At 33.3% G+C, this 27,897-nt stretch overlaps 1 protein-coding gene across 1 annotated transcript in view; it reads right to left on the reverse strand.

Annotated features, from left to right (window-relative positions):
* LOC145254508 (uncharacterized) overlaps nucleotides 1-27,897 on the reverse strand; it is a 68,631-nt gene that overhangs the window by 24,516 nt on the left and 16,218 nt on the right. The window contains exons 4-6 of the mRNA XM_080113034.1: nucleotides 25,729-25,779; nucleotides 11,400-11,447; nucleotides 5,240-6,912 (exon numbers count right to left, since the gene is read on the reverse strand). Of these exons, the coding sequence (XP_079969160.1) occupies nucleotides 5,240-6,912; nucleotides 11,400-11,447; nucleotides 25,729-25,779 (1,772 nt within the window). The remainder of the gene's footprint in view (nucleotides 1-5,239; nucleotides 6,913-11,399; nucleotides 11,448-25,728; nucleotides 25,780-27,897) is intronic.

Genomic DNA, 27,897 nt, shown 5'->3' on the forward strand with positions numbered 1-27,897 from the left:
CGTGCGTCCGTGCTATGCTACACTCCTCCTCCTACTACTACTACTATTACATTTTGTCTGATGTTGAATTATGTATTTGCTGAATAAATTTTATCAATCTAAACAGGAAGCTAACGATCCATGAACTATTACATTACTTTCACTAATACTCTTAAGAAAGGCATGAATTCATTATTTCTTCCTTCTGACTGAGCAAAACACGAGGACAAACAAGATTTGCAAATGAAAGTCTTTGTGGTGTACACCTTGATGAGAAAATAAATTGATAAAACAAAAATTCTGCCCATTTCGAAAAAAAATTGTCAAAATTGTGGCAAACTTGCTCACAAAATGTCGTATTGTAAAATTAGATGCAAAGCAAAAAAAAAATAGAGTCCGCCAAACAAAATTCACTGAAAAGTCTGACGAGAATTTACACAAATACGTAATTGTCAAGATATTTAACAAAACCGCGAAATTACAATTGGACACTGGGTCGAACCTTTCAATTATAAATTTACATACATGGAAGAAACTGAACAAACTACTTTGAAGAAAACACAAAAATCAGTCCGTAAATAATGACATTGATTTTATTGGAGAATTTTATGTATAAATAAATTTGAACGGGATTCTTAAAAAGTTGAAGGCGTACGTTCTAAAATATCTTCAAATCTATTTAGTTTGAATTAAAGAAATAGGTTAAACTTTTGAATTTATCAGCCAACATTTTTAATCAGAAAATATATGAGCTGAAGAAAGTCTAAGAAACAAAAACGCACCATACAACAAAATCCCTTCAAAAAGAAGCCATATATATATATATATATATATATATATATATATATATATATATATATATATATATAAAAGAAGATTTTTTAAATGAATCTTAATGACCCTTCCAGGCCACAACAGTTCCTATTTACAATTCCTCCCCCCACGGGACAGAGTTAGACATCAGATTCATGTTTTAATGTGGAGAAAAGAAACAAAATCACTGACAGAGAACAAGAAACTGAAGTGTAGCATCTGAAGAACAGATACTACACTTTGATCTTGGAATTAATACATATTTTACATTTCCCTATATTCGTACACTTAATTCATGTATTTCTACATTGTCATAGAACTATTGTAATTCTGGTTTAGGATTCATTTCTTTCAGTTATTTTATGTGCCTTACACTGCACTGTAGAGAACCTATTGTTAATTTTATAAAATTATTTTTATATTAAACTAGCAGGGATTTAACTAGCAGAGATATCCGCGCTTTGTGCAGGACTTTGCTATATGCTCAGGTACCCGCTTCATGGGTACTAATTGCAATAAGTGGATGTTGTAACGACGTTGCACACCATTTTTCAAGGTTAAGGTCAAAGGTTAAGGTCATATTTGGTGCGGCTCTTCATAAACTCCCCCACCTAGAGATGGTGCACACCAAGTTGGGTTTCACCACCATCTCTAGGTGGGAGAAGAGACGCACCAAATATGACCTTAACTTTTGACCTTTACTTTGAAAAATTGTGTGCACTATTTCGAGGTTGGAAGCCATCATCATGCTAGGTTTGGTCACAATCGGTCCAGTAGTGTGGGCTGTAAAAGAGTATATATACATATGCTATGACTTTGACCTTTGACCGTAACCTTGAAAAATGGCGTGTATCATCCCTAGGTGGGTTGGTTGGTTGTTTTTATTTTATGGCATATCAACCCTTTTCAGGTTATTTAATGCCGAATCCAAAGATTTTAGAAAAAAATTTTTAATAGAATATATTTTTTTTCAAGTCGGTTTCTATTTAACCCATAGTTGGGACCCTAACAGGTACTACCACTCCGAGTCAAAGTGGACCTGGGAGCAATGGCAATTAAAGGGTGGCTCCACACTCCTCAAAGCCCGCAAGCTGGGGCCTAACCACTGGATATAGTTTAAGGGCATATCCAGGACCCCCTAGGTGGGGGACCATCATCATGCCAGGTTTGGTTATGATCGGTCCAGTAGTTTTCTCATCGATTCCGAAATGGCTGAGCCTATCTTTTGCAAATTTCACACAAACGTAATTATATTTCTGGCAGTGTTCTTAGATATGCTTTGTACAGAAATTTATCTGATAAGTATCGAAAATCGAAAAAATCCGATTTTAAAAATATTCTTCCTTCTCTTATAGATAAAAAGGATTTTTATAGGGGAATATTTTACATTACACCGGTGTAATCTTGGTTTGTGTAACGTCAAATATTCCCATGTAAAAATTATCCTTTTTTAACTATAAGAGAAGAAAGACTAGATTTCCAGCTATGGTATTACTGGAAATGTTTTCTCAATCATTAAATCATTTCTCTCTGATAGGTTCATAAGAGTAGTGGTTGATGGGCAGAAATCAGAGGCCCACAGTATTAATGCTGGAGTCCCCAGAGGTCCATCCTGGGCCCAACTCTCTTCCTGATCTACATCAATGATCTCCCAAAACACATACTTAAATCATTCATTGACATCTATGCTGATGACACGACCATCTATGGCAACACATCAAAGGCCGTAAATGACAAAGTTCTCTCTAATTCTCTCTCCTCTGATCTTGAGCACATGGTACAATGGGGGAAGAGGTGGCTGGTCACTTTTAATGCATCCAAAACCAAGCTTCTATCTTTACATCATCAACGCTCTGATCCCCATCTGGCATCAATTGAAATGGATGGCTCTCGTCTTGGGGAGGCTCCATGTTTTGACAAGCTTCTGGGTTTGACCTTTACTCTTGATCTGAAATGGAACACGTACATCAAATCTGTTGCCAGGGATGCTGGGAAAATGGTGGAATCCTTCTACCGCTCCAGAAGATATCTCACTACTGATGCAATTCTCTATCTGTATAAAAGCCAAGTACGTCCAAGGATGGAGTACTGCTGCCACATCTGGGCAGGAGCTGCTAAAAACAGCCTATCCTGCCTTGACAGAGTACAAAATAGACTTCGTGGCTTAGTGGGGGATGCCCTTTTCTCTTCCCTGCAACCTCTCTCCCACAGAAGAGACGTTGCGAGTCTGTCTTTGTTTTATCGTTATTTCCATGGCAGGTGCTCGTCTGAGCTCCAATCCCCCGTCCCCCCCTCGCCAATCTTTCACGAGAAATACCCGTCTGGCTGAAACTACTGTCAATAATTTTCCCCACTCTTTATCTGTGCCTAAATCAAAACGTAGATTCCATGAGCAAAGCTTCTTTCTTAGAACTGCACACCAGTGGAACTCTCTGCCGCTTGCCTGCTTCCCACCTGACTACAACTTGGACGTTTTCAAGTCCAACATAAACAAACTCCTGACAAACCGCCCCCTTAAGTAAGACACTCTATCAAAACCCCCAATACTAATGATTACTACAATACTATCTCATTGATTACTGTACACGCAATAACCCTTATCCCTGAGTGGCCTTTGGGCCTTGATAAGTGATGACCTCCATGTAAAAAAAAAAAAAAAGAAGACTATTTTTAAGAACGTCAAGCCCAAATATCAGTTGACGTAATATTGTAAACAAATGAAGACAGAATTTGATGAAAGACATTATCATTTTTTTTTTCCTTTTGTGAATTAGTTCACCAGGCAAATTATTCCTCGTAATATATAATAATCAGTAGAGGATTGATTCTATAATAATAAATACACAATCTGCATAAATTAAAATATCATGTTTAAGCGTACTGTACAACCGGGCAACGCTTGGCGTCCAGCTAGTGTTCCTAAATTGTCCAAATTTTATCTTTCTTTGAGATCATCAGATCTAAGCACACCTTTAAGGCTCGCATTATGCATCCATCGTATCATTCTAATATCATCTCTCTCCATGCAACACATGTCCTCAACCATCACTAGACAGGTTTTACTTTCGTAGATCATCACACTATATACACATGCCCGATAGCCTGATGGAGGGTAGCATGCCTCATGCCGTCTTGATAGAAGTCCTAAGTAATTTATAGATTAAATAAATTTTGTGCAGCTTCCCGAGTTCAACAGACAGATTTCAGAGTTTGACAAGATACATCTGAAGAACATAGGAGGTTACATCGACCGAAACATTGTGAAAATGACACTCAAGATGAGAGTAGTAGTCCGAAGAATCCAAATAATATGAAGAATTACCTGTCCATTATCCACCGGGTCATATTTGAGTGTAACTTGAATTGAATCGTGCACTTCAGATGTTGAAAATTAAATGCAGGATAATTACACGTATAGAAGCTGTCTTTGAAAATTCATAATGATCACTTAATTAGTTTAGGAGTGAATTCTGAATCTACCAATATGCATCTATACAAACATATATACATATAAACATACAAACATGGTAGCTTCCTTCCTTCCTTCAGTCCTGATAGACTATGGATACCCACTATAAGAGTGCTTATGCGTGAAACTTTTGTAGCAAGAGTTATGCCATTTCTAACTGCACCTCTCTTGAGTCGGCATTGTTAAATACCAATGGAAAGTGATGGTTCAGGACGACTGGAAACAATGCAGAGATAAGCGGAGTACACATACAACACTTAGAATTCCCAAATGGTCACCCATCTGGTACTAGCCAGGCTTAACGTAGCTTAACTTCAGTGATCTGACAAGAACCGGTGTATCAACATGATTATGCCATACAAACATAGAAACTGTATACATACACACATACAAATGTACAAATATACAAACATACAAATATACAAACTGTATACATACACACATACAAATATACAAACATATATACATACACACATACAAATATACAAACATATATACATACACACATACAAATGTACAAATATACAAACATAAAAATATGCAAACATGTATGCATACACACATACAAATATACAAACATGTATACATACATAAAATATACAAACATACAAACATACACACATACAAATATACAAACATGTATACATACACACATACAAATATACAAACATATATACATACACATATGAATATATAAACATATATATATACACACATACAAATATACAAACATGTATACATACACACATACAAATATACAAACATATATGCATACACACATACAAATATACAAACATGTATGCATACACACATACAAATATGCAAACATATATACATACACACATACAAATATACAAACATATATACATACACACATACAAATATACAAACATATATACATACAAACATATACACATACAAACATATATACATATTGTACTTCATATAAGTAGACATACAATAGATAAATGGCCTTACCTTTGGTGAATTTGGAGGCACTCGTGGAATCTTTGAGAATTGTGAATCTGCTGACAATTTCGGTATATTTGGATCCAAATGAGGACTTGAAACTTCATCCTTTTTGTCTTCATTCATGACGATTTCATCTTCTTTTTCTTCAATTATTTCTGCTTCTATTTCAGTTTCCGTTTTTTCTTTCGTGTTTTCAACGTTTCCTTCTTTTTCGTTTTCCATTCGGTTTTTAATGTCGTCTGCTATTTCTTCATGTCTGACTTCCGGTTTTAATTTCCCCGCTTTTCTTTTTGTCTTTGCTTTAGCCTTTTTTTCTATCTTCGCTTCCTCCTCCTCCTCCTCTCTCATTTTTCCTCCACCTTCTTCTCCTCCTCCCCCTCCTCCTCCTTCTTCTTCTTGTGTTTCACTTCTGATCTCTTTGCTCACCTTTTCTTCCTCTTTTTCTTCTTTAGTAGACATTAAATTACTCACTGAGGTCGATATGCCGTAAAGCAAATCAAACCAAGCCGAACTCTCTTCTTTTCGGTCTGTGTTTATCTCTGTCTTTCCTTTGTTCTCCTCCTCTCTTACTTCCTTTACTCCTGTCTTTTCTCCCTCTATCACATTTTCTTCTCCCTTTACTTCTCTTTGGATCTCCTTGCTTTCCTTTTCAAAGGCTCTTTTTTTATTTTCCTTCTTCTCTTCTTTTAGGAATGTATTTATCTCGTTCTTCGCTTCGTCCTCGCCCTCTTCTTCTTCTTCTTCTTCTTCTTCTCCCACAACTTCCACGTCTTCCTTTTTTTGTATTTTATCATCCTCCGCATTTTCCACTTCTTCCTTTCTTTCACCCAATTCGTCAGCATCTATCATCCTTCCTTCTACTTCTTGTTCTTGTCCTTTTTCTTCTTCTTCTTCTTTTTCCCCTCCTTCTCCTCCCCCTTCTTTATTAGCATTATCTTCCGAAAAAGAAAACGACGAAGAATACGAAGACGGAAAACATTGTAATTTTTCTCCCATCTTTTCCGTCTCACTTTTCATGATTTCTTCATCGTTATACATCATTTCTAGCATTTCTATTGTCTTCCCTTTTCCCTCTTCTTCATCATCATCATCATTGTTTTTATCATCATCATCATCATCATCATCATCATTATTTCCATCATCATCATCATCATCGTCATCATCAGCAGCATAATCTTCCGAGAAAGAAAGCGACGAAGAAGACGAAGTTGGAGAACATTGTATATTTTCGTCCATCTTCTTCATCTCCCTTTTCACGGCTTCCGTTGTTAATAATGAACTTAATTCTCCATCATCCATCTTCTGTGCTTCTTTTTCTTCCATTTCCCCATCATCATTATCGTCATCATCGTCATCAGCATAATCTTCGGAGAAAGAAAATGAGGAAGTCGAAGCACAGGAAGCGCATTCAAATCTTTCCTCCATCATTTCCATCTTCCGCTTCATCGCTTCAGCTATTAGTGATGCTGTTATCTTGTCGTTTTCTTTCTCTTCGCCAGCATCATCATCGTCGTCGGCATAATCTTCAGAGAAAGAAAGCGATGAAGAAGACGAAGAAGTCGGAGAGCAGGAGGTGCACGACGAAGTGTACGAGTGAGAGAGGGAGAAGTCATCGTCCGTCGTGTTGGCACAGACGACACAATTGCAATGCTCTTCTTCTGCAAGTGGCTGAGTGTCTTCTGAAATTTGAAAGAAAATAAAGAATCAATCAGACATTGTTTTAATGGTGGGACGATTCCAATATTTTTCCTGATGGCGATACAATTACTGATTCTGTTCTAAATTCCCAATTCCAATACAATTCCCAATTCCGATTCTTTTAAAAACCTACAAATACGGGATGCTTTAAATAAATTTCCAGACTTTTTTCATATAGGCACTTTTATTGATAGTACAAACACATAAAACTCTAGTCCCCTTCGAAGTAATCTCCTTTGGCTGCAATGCACTTGGCACACAAGATTCCAACAACTTCTGGAAGGCCCCATGGCAGTCCTCTTGTGTGAGCGTGTCAATGTCTCTCGTCACAGCCTCTTTCATCTCCTCAATTGTCTTATAATGAGAGTCTCTAAGGTTTTCCTTGAGCTTAGAGAATAACCAAAAGTCACAAGGAGCAAGGTCTGGACTATAGGGAGGGTGAGGAACTGCCTTGATGCCCATCTTGGTCAAATAGTTTGTGACAAGGACGGAGTGTAGACTGCTGCATTCATACAAATATTCCGCATCTCCAGTTTCTCACGAATAACTGTGTGTACGGTTCACATACTGACATCAAAATGTGCACTTATTGTCTCTGTAGATGCACGACGGTCCTTATCCATGAAATTCTTTATTTAGCCAATCAACTTTAGTGTTCTGACTTCCTTACTCCCTTCACACCTCTCCTCATCCTTCACAGACTCCCTGCCTTCCTTAAATCTCTTATGCAACTCAAAAACTGATGCACGATTCATGCAAGATGGTCTAAAAGCAGTCTGAAACATTCCATACGTTTCTGTGGTATTTTTCCAAGTTTAAAACAGACTTTTATTGCATATCGTTCTTCTAAAATGTCCTCACGTCCAAACTGTGTTTTCGAAATTCACCAGCTGTGACAATCAGGCTTTAGTAGGGTGTATTCCAATTCCTGATGTAGCTGTTCATTTGAACTTGAAATCATAAAAATTGGTCAATCATCTCATAAGATATATAGCTATAACATACTAAATTTTGAAGAGTCTACGACGGTTTTAAACACTTGTACAAAAAAGTCTGGAAACTTATTGAAGGCACCTCGTATTTAGTTATAAAATTAATTTTTTCATTTTTATTTTCAGATTACTATAAAACCCATATAATGTAATATATATATATATATATATATATATATATATATATATATGAAATTTATTGCTGTGAGTCCAGAATGAATTTACATATTGTTTCCGCTAGGAAGATATCGTCTACAACAATTTTTCTATTCTTATTGGTATTAAAACTCAGTCCATCTATGAATTCTGACGAAACTGGTTGGCTCTCTCCTCATCTTCAGAGGATATCTTCCTAGCGGAAACAATATTTAAATTCATTCTGGACTCACAGCAATAAATTTCCTATATACTGCTCTGGCTACACATTGAGCACTCTAGTCCGTTTTTTTTTTCACCACTGATGAAATAAATAAATAAATAAATATATATATATATATATATATATATATATATATATATATATTAATTACAGTTAAAATAAGGTACACTGCCACTTTGATGAAGGGGGCTACTATCTGTAACATAATTTGCAGGGACACTATGTACGGATTTGAGCAGCAAGATGTCTTTTTACACTACACATGTCAGTACAGTCAGGGAAACAGAAACCCGGAAAGGAATTCCAGTCCTAGGGTAGAAACTATTATAGTAGAAGGCTTCCTTACATTTGGGGATTTCTACTGTGTAGGGGTGGGATTTTGCTGCTTGTTGGGGTTGTCGGGGTATTTACGTCGAGGGGGTATCAGGACTTGTAGTTCGTCAGAGCACCTTTTCTCAAACGTTAAAAAATACACTTGTTAGGGTTGATCGATAGATTTTAGTTTTACTCATAGTTTAAGATCAATAAATATTTACCATTTTATCATGAGTACCAGCAATGAAAAATTAGGTTAAAAACAAAAAAAGAAAAAAAAAAAAAAAGAATCGTGAAAGGTGACGGTGGTTCAATGATTAACAACACTGACGACCTGGTGGTCCAAAGTTCGAATTCAGTTTGTTCCATAAAAAACCACATTTACTTAGAATGTTCGCAACCTTCACTTTTTTGAAAAATATAGAAGAAATCAGTGCCAACAAGGAAATATTTGGATTCATATGATATGACGAAAAGAAAGAATTTTGGCTTGAAAAATATAGAATAAATCAGTGCCAAAAAGGAAATATTTGGGTTCATATGATATGACGAAAAGAAATTATTTTTTGAAAAATATAGAAGAAATCAGTGCCAACAAGGAAATATTTGGATTCATATATGACGAAAAGAAATTATTTTTTGAAAAATATAGAATAAATCAGTGCCAAAAAGGAAATATTTGGATTCATATGATATGACGAAAAGAAATTATTTTTTGAAAAATATAGAATAAATCAGTGCCAAAAAGGAAATATTTGGGTTCATATGATATGACGAAAAGAAATTATTTTTTGAAAAATATAGAATAAATCAGTGCCAACAAGGAAATATTTGGATTCATATTCGACGAAAAGAATTATTTTTTGAAAAATATAGAAGAAATCAGTGCCAACAAGGAAATATTTGGATTCATATATGATGAAAAGAAATTATTTTTTGAAAAATATAGAAGAAATCAGTGCCAACAAGGAAATATTTGGATTCATATACGACGAAAAGAAATTATTTTTTGAAAAATATAGAAGAAATCAGTGCCAACAAGGAAATATTTGGATTCATATATGATGAAAAGAAATTATTTTTTGAAAAATATAGAAGAAATCAGTGCCAACAAGGAAATATTTGGATTCATATATGACGAAAAGAAATTATTTTTTGGAAAATATGCACAGTATCTACCTTTCGAATTCTCCTTTCATGCTCTTCTTTTTCTTTTTCCATCATGCACCTATGGATTTTTCGTTTCTTATCAAAATCGTTTTTAAAGTCGATGTTATGCTTTTACTCTTATTTTTGCATAATGCCGGCTTCTTCTCTGCTTCTGATGAGAAGCATTTAGCTTCGAAATTTCATGGTAAAAGAGGTTTCTATACTTTCCCCTTTTTCTTTAATCCTTCTTGACCTGATAATGTCATAAAGTTCCCATGTAACTTTACTACTTATGTTTTTAATTTATTCTATAAGTTGCTCCTTTTAAGCAGGTAGAGCTTTTTATATCCTGATAGGTCTGTCTTATTATTGAAATTTTATTTTTCATGTTAATTTATTTCTCTCTCTCTCTCTCTCTCTCTCTATATATATATATATATATATATATATATATATGCATACACATATATATATTTATATCAAATTTTAGTCATTCAATGAATTTAAAAATTTATGATGTGAAATGTTTGAGTTTCATATCAAAGATTTTTATTGTTCTATGTAAGACAAAGAATACATTACAAATATTTTAACTCCTTATCCTATAGGGTTTCGATGTCTAAACCACAGGTTTCCATACCAGCTGATTGTTGGATAATTTTATTCTGAAGTATGCAAATATATATATATATATACACCCACACACACACATATATATGCACACACACACATGCATATATATATATATATATATATATATATATATATATATATATGTGCATACACCACCACCCACACACACACACATATATATATAGTGTTGGGACGATTAATCGCAATCAGAATTGGGAATCAGAAATATCGGAGCTTTTTGTGGTATCGGAATCAGGAAAATTTGAGCCTATTTTCCGATGCCAAAACCAATTTCATTATCTTTTTTATTTGATTTTGTTTTTAAAAAACATCTTCCATTGCTTGTAGTAATAATAAAATAATAAATATTTATTGATTTAAACTTCCAACTAAAACTAAAATCTCTAGATCACACCCTCACAAGTGTGTTTTTACGTTTGAGAAAATACATGCATATTTAAGATGTGTTTTTACAGTAATCGGGACAAAATAATAATGTTATAGTAAAATATTTAGAGATTTATAAAGAATCGGAATCAGAATCGGTGATTGTATCAGAATCGGGAATTTCATACGGAATCGGTAATTGTATCGGAATCAGGAAAAAATATTGGAATCGTCCCGTCACTAATGTATGTCGATTTGTAGAAGGGGCATTTTAAAGCATTGTAATTTATTTAATGCATATTGTTATTACTTAAACATATCATCATGATTTAGAACTTTGTTATGATAAGGTGCAGCGAACTAACTATTATAGCATCAGTTTGGTATAAAGCATTCATTCTAGGTCAATGGGTTATAACTTTTGCCTGTTTTTAACAGGTTTAAAGTTTAGTATATATAGAGAAGGAGACTGAAAGAGGGAGGGAAAATGGCATAGCAACAGAGATATATAGGTGAAAAGAGGGGAGAAATAGCATAAGTATAGAAAGAGAATGAGATAGATAGATAGATAGATAGATAGATAGATAGATAGATAGATAGATATAATACTCACCAATAATCACAGTTGGAGTTTCTTGATTTGAATTTGGACCATTAATCTCTAAAGAGAAATAAAAATCATTAAACAAAAATATTGAATTTGATCGAAGGTAAAAATATTTCAATGAATAAAAATATATGTTCAAATTACAAAACACCAACAATAAAATCATCACATTAATTTTTGTAATGTATTCCCTTTTCATGCACCGTCTAGTCATAACAACATGCAATATGTTATGATCCGAGATGAGGTTTCTCGGCAAAATGTGTGTCTGTATGTGTGTGTGTGAGAGAGAGTGAGAGAGAGAGAGAGAGAGAGAGAGAGAGAGAGAGAGAGAGTTTGTATGTCTCGCAAAAACTTCCGATAAACGCATCAGACCGTGACAAAATCAGTATCGTTTTAAAGCTTGTCTCGGACGACAAATATCGAAAAATTGGTAAAAAAAAAAACCTATTCATTCTTTCACCCTCAACTGAGCCGTTTTCTACAAGGAGGGGGTCAGTTTTTTTCGTCAACATTTTTGCAAGTCATTCAAACCTTGTGTCAACGGCGTCGCATAAAAGAAGACGTTATGCTCGGGCCCTGTGTACTGTCCATAACTTTATGTGCATATGTATATATATATTAAAAGTTTTACTCATGTCCAAGTAGCCTGCATCTAAATTTCAAGTGTTTAGACCCAAAATTGGCAGAAGAGTTTGGTAGAGTCTGCAAAGGTCAACTCTGTAAACTCTTGCCAGCTAAATTTTTGCAAAAAAATTATTAAAAAGCTTGCTGCATGTCTGAATATCCTTTATGTAAAATTTCAAGTGTTTAGACCCAAAATTGGCTGAATAGTTTGCTAGAAACCGCAAAGGTAAAATCTTTTGAAGTTTGACCCCTTGACAGCCAAATTTTTGGCCAAAGACCGATTAAATAGCTTGCCCCATGTCTGCATACACTTTATGTAAAATTTCAAATGTTTGGACCAAAAATTGGCTGAGTAATTTGGTAGAGACCGCAGAGGTCAAATTTCTTTAAACATTGACCCCAATTTTGAATCTTAAGAATCAATTTTAACATTTATTGTTTTGAGCTCAAATCAAATTAAAAAGTTTGATCCATGTCCAAGGAACCTACATCTAAAATTTCAAATGTTTAGACCCAAAATTGGCGAAGAAGTTTGGTAGAGTTTTCTAAGGCCAAATCGTTGAACTTTAACCTGTTTACAACCAAAATTCTGGCCAAAAACAATCAAAAAGATTTTTTCAAATCTCAATGCCCCTTATATCAAATTTCGAGTCTGTAGACTGAAAATTGACAGAGTTATTTGGTAGGGAAATGTACACACACATACACAAAGTCTGACAATTTCACTTTTATAGATATACTAGCAGTTCTGCCCGGCTTTGCTTGGGCCCTATGTACTTCATAACTTTATGTGCATATGTACATATTAAAAAATGTGAATATGTACAGTAATGCCTTTCTATATAATAGGCTTCCTTAACTACCATAGAGAAAGTTGGTAAAGACCGCAGAGGTCAAATTTTTAAAACTTTGATTCAAATTTCGACCCTTTAACATTTATTGTTTTGGGCTAAAATTAAATTAAAATGCTTGACCCATCTCGAAGTAACCTACATCTAAATTTCAAGTGTTTAAACCCAAAATTGGTGGAGGAGTTTGGTAGAGTCTGTAAAGGTCAACTCTGTAAACTTTGACCTCTTGGCAGCCAAATATTTTGTCCAAAAACTGATTAAAAAGCTTGCTGCATGTCTGAATACCCTTTATATAAAATTTCAAATGTTTAGACCCAAAATTGGCTTTATAGTTTGTTAGAGACCGCAAAGGTAAAATCTTTTGAAGTTTGACCCCTTGGAAGCCAAATTTTCAGAAAAAAAAAAAAAAAATGATTAAAAAGCTTGCCCTATGTCTGAATACACTTTATGTAAAATTTCAAATGTTTGGACCAAAAATTGGCTGAGTAATTTGGTAGAGACTGCATAGGTAATTTATTTTTAAACTTTGATCCTATTATGACCCCTTGACATTCATTATTTTGGGCTCAAATAAAATTATAAAGTTAGATCCATGTCCAAGTAACCTATATCTAAAATTTCAAGTGTTTATACCCAAAATTGGTGGAGGATTTTGGCAGAGTTCTCAAAGGTCAAATCGTTGAACTTTGACCCCTTAACAGCCAAATATCTGGCCGAAAACCGATTAAAAAGATTTTCTCAAATCTTGAGTCCATAGACCGAAAATTGACAGAGTTATTTGGTAGGGAAGTGTAGACAGACAGAGACATTTTCACTTTATATATATATATATATATATATATATATATATATATATATATATATATATATATATAGTAATTTATAAAATATATATGTAGCTTAATCGCTATATATATTTTATAAATTACTGACTAGCTCTACCTACGTATTGAGCACTTTTGATACTTTCGTATATTAATTTTATGTGAGTAGTTATATATATATATATATATATATATATATATATATATATATATATATATATATTGGCAAAAAGAATCTATATTTTCAAACCAATAAAATATGCCCAAATTTGCCTACATATGTATATAGTATCCTGCAGGCCAGCTTCAGCTTTGCTGCTTCGGTTGTCTCGTCTGTGGCCTTACTAGGCCACTAATATATATATATATATATATATATAGTGGCGCAGAAAAGGAGGGGGGGGGTGAGCGACGGTCCGCCCCCTGCCAGCACATACCAAGGGCGTCATTTTCAGGGGGTAAAAATAGAAAATAAAAACAATAAAAAGCAAACAAAAAATCTGTAATTTTATACCAAAATAAGTTTTTAAGGTCGTAAATGTTTTATGTGTTTTATGCATGTAATATTGTTTTTAATTTTAATTAATTTCACAATTTTTTTGATTTGAATTATACGTTTTTGTTTAGAAAGTCCTTTGGTTTTCTTTGATGACGACTGTATATACTATTATAAATTTTCGTACTGTGTGTGTGTGTGTGTGTGTGTGTGTGTGTGTGTGTGTGTGTGTGTGTGTGTGTGTGTGTGTGTGAGAGAGAGAGAGAGAGAGAGAGAGAGAGAGAGAGAGACGTGGTTTGTCTCAGCCTACAGGCAATCCACTCAGGCAAATTAGGTACCAAAATGAAGCTTATGACCCAGCGGATGTTTTAGTGATATTTATGTCCATGTTTTGTGTATGGAAATGCAAAAAAAATGCAAAAAATGCAAAAAAATAACGATTTACGTTTTATTTACTGGATACTTTTCCGGTATTCATTGGAAGTTCTTATCTCCCTTAGTAAGTTCGATTTACTGTGCGTGTGTGTGTGTGAGTGAGTTAAAGAAAGAGAGAGAGAGAGAGACAGACAGACAGACAGACAGACAGATAGACAGAAACAGAGAGAGAGAGACAGAGAGAGGCAGGCAGACAGGCGGTTCGAAATGAAGCTTATGACCCAGCGGATGTGTTAGTGATATTTATATCTATGTTTGGTGTATGGAAATGCAAAAAAAAAAAAAAAAAAAAAAAATGCAAAAAAATAACGATTTATTTACTGAATATTTAATAACGTTTTATTTACTGAATATTTTTCCGGTACAAAGACTCAAGTTTGCCCAGCTAGGCAAACATGGGTGCTTGTATTTACAAGTACTGTACTAAGGTGGAAGTTTGAGACTAAACCCAGCAGTCTACAATTAGTTCCTTGACTGTAATGCCATGAAAATAAATATTTTAACCAAATTGGTAAAAGGGAAAATTATTTCCAACTAGCATTTAGGTATAAATAGTTGAATTCATTCAAACAGTATCACAAACAAAAACAAATAAATAACATCTACATAAATCACGATATATCCAGCAGTCGCGCGAGATAAGCCAGTGCTAGAGGTTTAGGTTTCTTTCCACAGGGGTCTCAATTTTGAATCTCGCTAGGCGACGAAACACGTGTAAGTAGATAATTATATGTTAAGGACTTTTTGGAATTTTGAAAGTTAACAGATTATAAACGGCCAGTGGGGAAAGGGGGGGGCAAATATTACGGCCGCCACGGGTGTCAAAAATAGTTGCTGCACTACTATATATATATATATATATATATATATATATATATATATATATATATATATATATATATATATATATATATATATATATATAATTGATAAAAATCAATGCAACTACTCTTTGAATTTTTTCGGATTTAAATAATCACGTCCAGATTCTTTTTTCTTTTCTTTTTAAAGTTAATGAGATAGGCTTTGTATCAGAATGTCTTTGATAAGTATCGATAATCGATAATCGAAATAATCAGACGAAAGAATGAACAGGCGATTTTGACCAAAGTTAACACCTTACACAGCCTAACATCACAAGTGCATATGAGAAGGTTTAGTACAACACAAGCTGAAAGGCCCAACAGTAGGTTCTTTGATATGAAAAAGGGCGCATTTGAAATGAATTTAAAGCACAATTGACGTATGATACTTGACTTTTGCATTTTAAAACTTTATTCAAGCCATTATATATATATAAAAAAAAAATAATTTTATAAAATCAACAGTAGGTTCTTTACAATTGCAATGTAGACTACAATGTATTGTGGATTAAGTCACTGCAAGAGGCATCGCGACAGGTTCCCAACTAGAGTAGGCAATTAATCGATAATAATCTATTTTCATCGATTTCAATGATAATAAAAATATGGGAGGGTGAAAACATTCAATCCCGGGCAACGTCAGGTCACCCTGTTATATATATATATATATATATATATATATATATATATATATTATAGAGAGAGAGAGAGAGAGAGAGAGAGATAAAGAGAGTAGAAAGTGAACTTTAGGTTTATTGGTTGTTTAGTCCTCATGTGCCATGAGCGATGTTTCTGACAAAGAGGGAAGAATTGCTGTTTTTCTGCTCGGAATCTATCCACCTAACATTTTTCATTAGCCTTGAGTTAATTTTTTTTTTTAGCTCCTTACATCAAGTGGCTCTGGCTCATGCCTTGTTCGGAGCGATTTCTATTTAAAATAAAAATAATAATAAAAAAAAATCTTATGAGAATGGGAGAGATATGATTGGATGCCTCGCCCCCAATGTGGATGCCTGGTGACCGTCGTCCCGTAACCTCTATCCTCTGCAGTGCACCCCAGTAAAAGACAGACAAGACTGACTAACCTTTGCTTGCGATAATGTCGTACATGACAATTCCGGAGTCGCGAAACGCCATGTTAGGCACCTCCATTAAAGGTCGCACTCCTACGTTCTCTTGTCGACTAGAACTGATATGAAGCGAAATGCGACTAAAATAAATAAACGCGGAAGAAAAGTAAACGCTAATCCATAGGTTTGGAGAGGATTTACCTTAATCCAACACTGACAGCAGTTAAAGTTCAGATTAGACACCTGTTAAGTGCTTATCTAACAATCGAGAGAAATAATAACCACATTTGAAATAATCATTGGTTGAATAATCATTGGTTTAAATATAATAATAGTAAGAATCGAAATAAAGTTATATGTGTGTGTGTGTGTGTGTGTATATATATATATATATATATATATATATATATATATATATATATATATATATATATATATATATATATGGCAACCAGTGTAATGTGCACATCAATTCAGACTGATTGCCATCGTCATTAAGAACAGCCGTCTTTTCTTCACACCACGAGGAAATTAATTCCCAAGAATCTTACCATCTAAAATGAAGAAAAAAAATAAACGAAAAAAAATAAACGAAAAAAAAAAACCACTAAAAGCAACGGTTTTCTTTGATAAGGGTGTGTTAACACCGAAAATCTCAGACAGAAAAAAAATGATTTTATCATTTAATAAAACTTTCCTTGCGTGCAATTCATTTTTATTTACCTACAAAATGTCCTCTAAGATGTGACAACAAGTCTCATATATATATATATATATATATATATACATATATATATATATATATATATATATATATATATATATATATATATATATATATATATATATATATATATACAGGGTGTCCACAAAGTCTGGCTACATAATCTACAGGATGTCCACAAAGTCTGGCTACATAATGTAGCCAGACTTTGTGAACACCCTGTATATAGTGGAAATGGTAATTAATAAAAACTGAAGAAAGTGCTCAATACTGTTGTAGAGCAAATATGCGTTTTATTTTTTATTAACGTATCTTTCTGTTAAGTTACATTATTGTTTTCAGCTACCCGGCCTTTTTTTTTTTTTGGACGTCTGTAGCTTCCTCAGACTTTTACAGTAATGTAACTTAACAGAAAGATACGGCAATAAAAAATAAAACGTATATATATATATATATATATATATATATATATATATATATATATATATATATATATATATATATATATATATATATATATACTAGTGGGGGCGGGGCTTTGCTCGGTTGTAAAATATGCTTAAATATGATATTTTAGTTTGTGCAGATTTCGTATATGTTATTATAGAATCGTGATTTCAAAAGTTAAAAAAAAAAAGTATTTGAGTGCCATCAACTAGAATCAAAACCGAAAGCAAAACTGTATCATTCAAAGCTGGTGACGTTACCACTGTACCAACGTGACACGCATATAAACTGATTAAAAATTAAAAATAAACTAAGATGAATGTACAAAATGTATAACAATTTTTTAAAATTTTGACCCCATTTGCATTTATTTCTTTTTGATAAATAAAAGACGATCTGTCGTCTTTAAAACAAATTTCAGCATTTGTCTTCTTCTGCCTTGTAATTGTAGGGTCAATTGGTACATCTCCATACCACCTCCTGAATTGCTGCAATCATGCAAATTTTATCTTTATATTTTTTATAAACTTTTGTAACTTTGTTCCCTAGAGATGTATGTGTGGGGCTGTATCTATTATAATATTTCAGGAAAAGATTTTCCTCTTCAGATGTTATGGTTTCATCCAACTCAAATTTTATACTCAATTGTGGATGTAAAGTTAGAGGTTCAAGTTCATAGTGGAGGTAAACCATGAGTTAGTGATGCTCTTTAAAGCTAGTAATGTGTTAATCCCATTTGAATTTCTTTACTGTTCATACAACTAGATTTTTTAAAGAATTCATGTACTTTATTATCAATATATTAATACGATAGTGTGTGTGTTCTTTTCTGTGTCACGCTTACATCCGGGTCGTTTGATTGTTATGTACTTCCATTTCTTGTCATAAGTAATTTACCAAGAATTCTTCATAAGTTTTGGTTTCGGTTTCTATTATGGCTGCAGGAACTCAAGTTTATATATATATATATATATATATATATATATATATATATATATATATATATATATATATATATATATATATATATTATTTTCAATTATTTTCATAAGTTTTTATTTCGGTTTCCATTCAAGCTAATACACCCAAGTCATATGGATATATTTTTTTATTTTTGAAATCGTAACTTTATAACATATAAAAATCGACAGAACATTAACTCTATAATAGCATATATGAAATTTGCAAGAATTAAAATATCATATTTAAGCGTCCTTTATAACCGGTCTATGCCGGACGTCCCTGCTAGCTTAGATAAATACTTTTGCAGTTTTAACGAAGAAGCTACAATAATATCAGAGCCTTTTGGTCAAAATCAAAGTGTAGTATCTGTTCTTCAGATGCTGCACTTTTATTTCTTGTTCTCTTTCGGTGGAGGAGAAATCCTTCACGACTGAGACAATTTTTATTTTTGTACCTTTTCTCCACGTTAAAAAACGACCCTGGTGTCTAACTCTGTCCCGTGGGGAGGCATAGTAAATAGGTACAATAATATCAGAGCGTCTCCATTTACGCTGAACATCTACAGAATGCCAACATCAATATATTACATATAAATGAGTCCCCTGTGGAATTTCCACAGGTCCCGCTAGTTATTATACTATTATTAGGCAATCGTGAAGAAAGAGAGAGCCTGTTTCCTCGGTTTGACTATAGGTGGCGTTACTGTCTGTCCACCCCGTTACGGAAGCACAAAATGTATATAATGCTACCCTTGAAATAAAAATAAATGTTTTTGTTATATTTTAATTTTAAACATGTTTTTTTTTTTTTTGCAAACAGTTTTAAGTTTTATTTTTTTTCAAACATTTACGTTTTTTTTTTGTTTTTGCAAACATATATAAGTTTTATTTTTCCAAACATTTACGTTTGTTTTTGCTATATTTTTCTTTTAAACATACAACCGTTTTTCGGCGAGTATTTTTTACGCTCTTATGATTAAAAAAAAATCAACGTTTTTTTTTTTTTTAAATCTTTTTATGAGCCCCTCCCTTTTTTTTTTTTTTTTTTTTTTTTAATTTTCTGCACTTATTTTACCTTTTCCGCGAGTATTTATATATATATTTGAAAAAGGATATTGTAAAACCTGAATCTTACTTGAAACTACTATTAAGAAATAGCGCGGTACCGGTACAATAAGTGCATAAGCAAACTTTTCAAAAAGAAAAATATTTAAAAATATTTAGTTTATGCTTGCAAAAAAACAAACAAAAAAAAAACGTAAATGTTTGAAAATAAACAAGCAACAAAACGTAAATGTTTGGAAAAATAAAACTTAAATATGTTTGCAAAAACAACAACAAAAAAAACGTAAATATGTTTGAAAAAATAAAACTTAAATATGTTTGCAAAAAAAAAAAAAAAAAAAAAAAAACACGTTTAAAATTAAAATATAACAAAAACATTTATTTTTATTTCAAGAGTGGCATTGAAAACATTTTGTGCTTCCGTAACTGGGTGGACAGACAGTAACGCCACCTATAATCAAACGGAGGAAACAGGCTCTCTCTTTCTTCACGATTACCCTATTATTATATATCATTGATAGTGTTGTTGGGGAGATTAATCAGAATCGGGAATTGAAAAAATTGGAACTTTTGGGGGTATCGGAATCAGAAAAATTTGTGTCTATTTTCCAATGCTAAAAATGATTATTTTGATAATGTTTTTTATTTGATTTTGTTTTTCAGAAAAATGCTGGTAGTAATAATAAAATAATAAATATTCATTGATTTTAAAATCTATAGATTATCCCCTCCCCCTTCACAAGTATGTTTTTATGTTTGAGAAAGCATATGCACATTCAAGATGTTTTTTTTTATGGTAATCAGGACAAAATAATTATTTTATAGTTAAATATTTAGAGATTTATAAAGAATCAGAATCGAAATCGGTAATTGTATCGGAATCGGTAAAAATATTGGAATCGTCACATCGCTACTTATTAAGAAACCTTTATTGTTTTGCTTGCTTGTTTGTTTACTTTCTTTTTCTTTTTATTTTTTCAATCTTATTCATTTTATGTGCGATGTTTTTAGAGAAAAGAAAAATATGTTATTAGCCATCTGTTTTTTTTTTTTATCTTTAAAATAGACTCAATTCATATTTAATTTATTAAAAAAAATATTGCATGGTCAGCTTAACTTGAAAAAGAGAAAAACAGAGAGAAATAGAGAAAGATGAGAAAGAGAGAGAGAAAGAGGGGAAAATGAAAACGGAGATTATATATATATATATATATATATATATATATATATATAGAGAGAGAGAGAGAGAGAGAGAGAGAGAGAGAGAGAGAGAAAGAGAGAGAGACAGACAGACAGACAGACAGACAGAGACAGACAGACAGAGACAGAGAGACAGAAACAAACAGACAGTCGGAGAGCCGTTTCGCTGTAGTCATCTTGCTTTCTTTCCAAACATAAATACAACACAAGGGAGATAACTCTGGTTTAATTTTTGAAAAAATTTACTTCATTTATATTTGATGCTAACAAACATTATTTTACCTTTTTTATTGTTTTCATTTTTAAACATGGAATAAACGTACACGATAGCATCGGCCACAACAGTTTTAAAAACAGACATTCTGACATTCAGTTTTGGGCAGTTTGCCTTAGTTTGTGTTAGAATAAGGTACATTCTCCCAGGCAATCACTTGGACAGAGAGGAGGATTTAACAGTGGCTGCATCAAACGACTGGGTAATGCCAATAGTTTCATTTCCAGCTACTTTTTCCCAGACCGGAGTGCTTTCATAAAGAAAACTAGTGCATGCACGTGTGTGTGTGTGTGTGTGTGTGTGTGTGTGTGTGTGTGTGTGCGCGCGAACTGAAATGTACAATCTGTCGTAGATTTTTTTCTGTCTAAAACTAGTTTGGTGAATCATGTGAAGTCACATAATGTTGTCTCCAAGTGATGTTACCTCAAGTAACACCACGAAGCTAGATACTCCACCAGATTAGATAAATTCTTGTCCTGGAATACAGTAAGATGAAGAGACTGAAATGAAAGATATACTGCAACGTATGAAAATGGATAATTGGGGAGAAGAAAATTATGTTTTCAATTTCTTTACTAGCTCAGTGTTTGAGAGATAAAGAACTTAAATGGAACATTCGAATATCTATGTAACTCATATAGAGTTCAAGTGTTTGCCCCAGGTAGTGGGCCCCTTGATTTCTGAGAACTTCGACTGAAGTAAAATAAAATAAATTAGAAAAGATCAACAATTCTATGAGGATATACTACTACCCAGACCACCCAAGTATTGTTGTGATATTTGTAGATTAGTGTGTGTATCAGCAAGCAGTTTGACAAGACATTCGAAGGTGCATAAAGAAGTTCTTGATCGAACTTGAATACCTACTAGAGAGAACTTGAATGCCTACTAGACACTATCCTCGAAAGTCTAAGGTCTCTCTGTACATGGGTTTGTCAGGGCGTCTGGCATGAGGATACTTTTCCCTAGAAGAAAACCCTGACTAAATATTCAAAATCATATAGTATCCGCAGCTCAAATAAGATCTTGCTATGGCCAACACACACTAGTTTTTATGAAGTAAAGGTGCACCTTCTCCAAGTGATGTTATCTCAAGTGACAACACAAAGCTGGATACTCCACCAGACTAGATAAATTCTTGTCCTGCAATCCAGTAAAACCAAGAGACCAAAAATAAAGATATACTATAACATATTAAAATTGTCGATTGGAGAGAGGAAAATTATGTTTTTTTTTTTTTTGTTTTTTTTTACAAAGGAGTTATCAATTATCAAAGCCCGGAGGCCACTTGAAAATGAGGGTTAATAAGTGTACAGTAGTCAAGGGGAACATGTAGTCATCGTTAGTAGTGGAAATTTGATGAATTGGATTACTTAAGGGGGATGGCTTGTCAAGAATTTTTTCACGTTGAACTTTAAAACAATCATATTGTAGTCAGCTAGAAAGCAGGAAAACAAGGCAATTCCATAGGTGTGCAGTTCTAAGAAAGAAGCTTTGTTCATGGAATCTACGTTTAGGTTTAGGCACAGATAAAGAGTGGGTGGGTGGGGGGGGCTCAATTTATTTACTAACTCAGTATTTAAGATGTAAAGATCTTTAATGGAATATTCAAATATCTGTGTCTGACATATTGATATATATATATATATATATATATATATGTGTTAACCCCAGAAAGGGAGCCCCTTGATTTCTGAGAACTTCAACTGAAGTAAAATGAAACAAAAATCTTCTAACGATGCTGGCCTTAACAGAGCTGAGAGGAAGAAGATAACAAAATACCAAGACCTTATGTACAATATGAAAAGAAACTGGAATCTTAGGAAGATCTCCATCATTCTCGAAATATTAAAACCTCCATCTTCCCTGGTTACATCAAACAGTAAGTTTATATTTACTGAGTTGTATTGTGATTATCTTTAAAAAATAAATGGACATACGTCACATCAATACAAGAACCGGTTCCCTACATTGTTATATAGCCTTCTTATACTCCTCCATATATATTTACAAGCAATGCTTCAAGTAAACTACCTTTCTCTATTTAAACCATCTACTGTTTATACAAATAAACAACATTTAACAGAAAAAGTCTGTAAGGCTGAATCGAATAGTATAAAATAGTGGAAGGAAATAACACCTATTCGTTATTATAATACGCGGTATAAGCTTCTCATGTGTCACCAATGCAACATTATCTGTGTCACTATCCTAACAGTAAGTTCATATTTACTGAGTTGTATTGTGATTATCTTGAAAAATAAATGAACATACGAAGTTAAATAAAATAACAAAACAAATAATTTTTGTTCATACGTCACTCCAATACAACAGCTGGTTCCCTGCATTGCTGTAGCCTTCTTATACTCCTCCATGTCTATTTTACCAGCAATGCTTCAAGCAAACTATCTTTCTCTATTATATATATATCTACAAAAAAAAACAAAACCAGGAAAAAAGATTGCATCATTACGAAAGGAAAAAAGATTAAATCATGTTTTGTATTTTTTCGAATGTTATAAATTGTTTCGAAAAAATACAAAATATGACGTAATCTGCTTTCCTTGTTTTGCTTTTTGTAAATATATATGAGTCAATTTACCTAGCTTAATTTTTATTGATATATGTATATTGCCACTCGCTAGTATATTTTAATATATTAAACCTTTGAGAAAAAGTTTCTAATACAGGGTGACCAAAAATAACGGGCCCCAACTCTAATTAGGCCCCATTTCTTAGTGTTTTGTCCGAACGAAATTTAACACAGTGTATTCTTTGTCCCAGCTCCCACTGGGGTCTTAGTATACTCACGGTCGTTGATTCTGCCATGTCCTGTAAAATAAGGGCAATCGGTGAATAAATAATGGAGATATCACGTTTTTTGCAAATTGTATGATCGTTTCGGAAACAATGTTTTTATTGAGATAGACACTAAGTCATGGACGATAATTTTAACATATAGTTTTTGAAACAAAGTCTCCTCATCAGCAAAGATATTGGGTGGGGTTCTTTTAAAAGAAACCAAAAATAAACCTAGAATTTTTTTTTAAGTAAGGCAGATGTATCTTATTTTTGGTATCTTTTAAAAAAACTGTTTTTGACTACTATTTGGGGGCAGATATTTAATTGCTGCCCACCACAGCAATATGTGGCACAATGCCGGAAGGTGGGGATCCAGCAGGCTCCCTTAAAAGAGGGGCACTCCTGCAATTGCAAAAATTGCCTGAGTAACCCCGTCAGCACTCCCCGGTTGGGGCGCCTTAGGCTGTAAGCAATGAACTTACTCCAGCGGAAAGTCCGGTGGCAAGGCCTGGGAGGGTGGATCTCCTAGGTATTACCCAGGCAGTGTACCTCAGTCCGACAGGTGCTGGGCCGGTTCCCGGCCCCTCACCTGTCAGGCTGAGTATCAAGTAATGAATCCTTGACGAGTACTTTTACCCTGTCTTCCTGCAGCCGAAGCCGCTAGGAGACACATCCCCATCATAGTAAAACTACTATTTGGGGGTATGAGACCAGTGGATTCGCCAATCATTTTTATAACCACCGGCTGTGCTAAACAACCAATGAAAACCTTCCAAAGTTAGTATAAAAATTGTTGAATTCCGGATTCAATCAGTTCACCACTAAATACGTCACGGACAGCATTTGATTCTTGGCCGCCATCTTGGTTACTGCCAATTACAATCAGGATCTGATCTGAACTACGCCACTATCTTTGTTCAAAATAATGTCACAACACTTAACAAAAAAACCTACCCAATATTTTTACTGATGAGAAGACTTTGTTTCCAAAAACTATATGTTAAAATTATTGTCCATGACTTAGTGTCTATCTCAATAAAAACATTGTTTCTGAAACGATTGTACAATTTATTGATTTTGTTTTGTTCCTCCTTATGAAACCGATTTTTAATTTTTAATTTTAATTATAAATTATCAATCATCTTACTAAATATTAAAATAGCTCTAGGATATATATGCCTATTGAGCTTATTATACATCTACATTACAACGAGCACTGTTTTTCTTGTATTCTAATTGCATTAGTGATTTTATTATTACATTAAAATACATTCTGCTCTTTAGACTGCTGTTCTAATCCCCTTTAAATACATATATATATAGTAATTTATAAAATATATATGGCGATTAAGCTACGTCCTAGAGTCCTAGAGTGGATGAAACGCGGAATATTCAGTGTAGCTTAATCGCCATATATATTTTATAAATTACTAACTAGCTCTACCTACGTATTGAGCACTTTTGAAATAAATACTAAAAGTTTATGCATAAATCTATACTTTCGTATATTAATTTTATGTGAGTAAATTAAGTAGTTATATATATATATATATATATATATATATATATATATATATATATATGTGTGTGTGTGTGTATGTGTGTGTGGTGTGTGTGTGTGTGTGTGTCATCAGACAGTTTCACTATGAAAGCTCTTCCATGTGGTTTTATCGATATATATGCAAGGTTTCTTACCATTATGTGACTCCTCCACATTCTTTTGCGATGAAAAGGGAAGGAAATTCTCTGAAAAATACAGCAAGCATGACAACTTTTTTATTTCATCATTTCAGTAGAAAAAGCAAATCAGCTTAACGTGATTAGTTTGAAATAAAATTTAACACAAAAAATTGAATTATGAAGAAATAACAAAAAGCAACCTTTCAATAGATATTTCTATCGCTGCTATTATATAAAAGTTACTTTGCGTGTGCATGTGTGTGTGTACGTGTGTGTGTGTGCACGCATGTGTGTGTACGTGTGTGTGTACGTGTGTGTGTGTGTACGGGCGTGTGTGTACGTGTGTGTGTACGTATGTGTGTGTGTTTTTGTACGTATGTGTGTGTACGTGTGTGTGTGTACGTGTGTGTGTGTTTGTGTACGTATGTGTGTGTACCTGTGTGTGTGAGTTCCTTCCTCATAGGTTCCAATCTTTTTCAAATTTCATACAAAGGTAATTTATATGTCTGGCAGTGTTCTTAGATATGTTTTGTACAGAAATTCATCTGATAAGTATCGGAAATCGAAAAAATTCGATCTTAAAAATAGTCTTTCTTTTCTTATAAATAAAAAAAGAAGAATTTTTACAGAGAAATTTCTTATGTTACGCCGACAATGAGAAATAATAAAATCTCAGCAAATCATTTCTTCTTAAAAAAACAGATTTATTGTGATCTAGAGATATAGCTCAGTGGCAGAGCATTCGATTACAGATCGAATGATCCCTTGTGCAAGTCCGGATGTACTTAACCATTTTTTTTATTATTAATTTGATGAACGACATTATCATTATTATTTTTATATTCTTTTTGCAAATTAGTCCACTGAACAAACTATTCCTCGTAATATATAATAATCAATAAAGGATTGATTCTATAATAATACATACACAATCTACATAAATTAAAATATCATGTTTAAGTACATTGTACGACCGGGCAATGCATATATTTTTACCATCCTTTTAGACGTTTGTGATTTTTCTTTTTAAATTAAAATGAAAAAAATTTTGTGATTTAAAAATTTTTTCAACCACCTTCCCATACTTTTCTTTTCATCAAAATCGGTGAAATCGTCCATTTTTTAATCAAATCGGTTGGTTGCCTGCTCTAGTTAGGGGCTCAATCTCCACAGTGTATCAGGAATACATTGTAGTCTACATTGCACTGTAGAGAATTCATTTTGAACGCGCCCCTGTCTTATCAAAGAATGAACTGTTGATTTTATGAAATTAATTTTACATAACCATTTGAATTAAATTTAAATGTACAAAAGTCAATTATCATGGTTCACTTGTGCTCTAAAAAGAAGCATTCATTTCAAACACGCCTCTGTCTTATAAAAGAACCTAAAGTTTATTTTATAGGCTGAGGCATTCTGTTTGTGCGATGATAAACCTTCTCAAATGCACTTGTGATGTCAGGTTGTAAAAAAAAGTGATAGTTTAAGTCAAAATCGGACTTCCTTCTTTAATCAGCTTTTTTTATGATCGATTTTCGATACTTATTGAACACATTCTGATACAAAACCTAGGTAAGAACACTCCCAGGCATATTCAAGAATTTTCATGTGAAATTTTTAAAAAATCGAGTCAGCTGTTTCCAAATCCACAGGAAATGAATTCACACACACACACACACACACACACACACACACACACATACACACACACACACACACACACAAAGTTCCTTTTAAATAATAATAGACTCTTGCTTTAGTCTGTGTGTGCATGTGTGTGTGTGTGTGTGTGTGTGTGTGTGTGTGTGTGTTTATCAACAGTCGAAGGTAATAAGAAAAGGAGAAAAATAAAGTGTGTGGAAAATTCCATTATTCTACTGTTTACTTCCTTTCTAGAACGTTAAACACCAGATCAAGTGTAGGTTTGATGAAAATGTTTATATGAAATGTACTGGATTCGGACTTGGTACAGTCCATGTCATTAAACACTTAGTCATCGTCATACACTGGAAAAGTCCATTATAATCAAAAGGGAATATCATAGCAGGCAATAATACTATGTTGAAAAGGAAAGAAAGAGAGAGAGAGAGAAAGAGAGAGACACACACACAGCAAGAGAGGGAGGGAATATAATAAGCAGCAAGAGCTTAACTGTAGATTTTGTCTTTTTATTTTTATGCTTAA

This window comes from Euprymna scolopes, chromosome 30, assembly GCF_053919585.1.
Source record: "Euprymna scolopes isolate OS-2025 chromosome 30, ASM5391958v1, whole genome shotgun sequence".
Taxonomy (NCBI): domain Eukaryota; kingdom Metazoa; phylum Mollusca; class Cephalopoda; order Sepiida; family Sepiolidae; genus Euprymna; species Euprymna scolopes.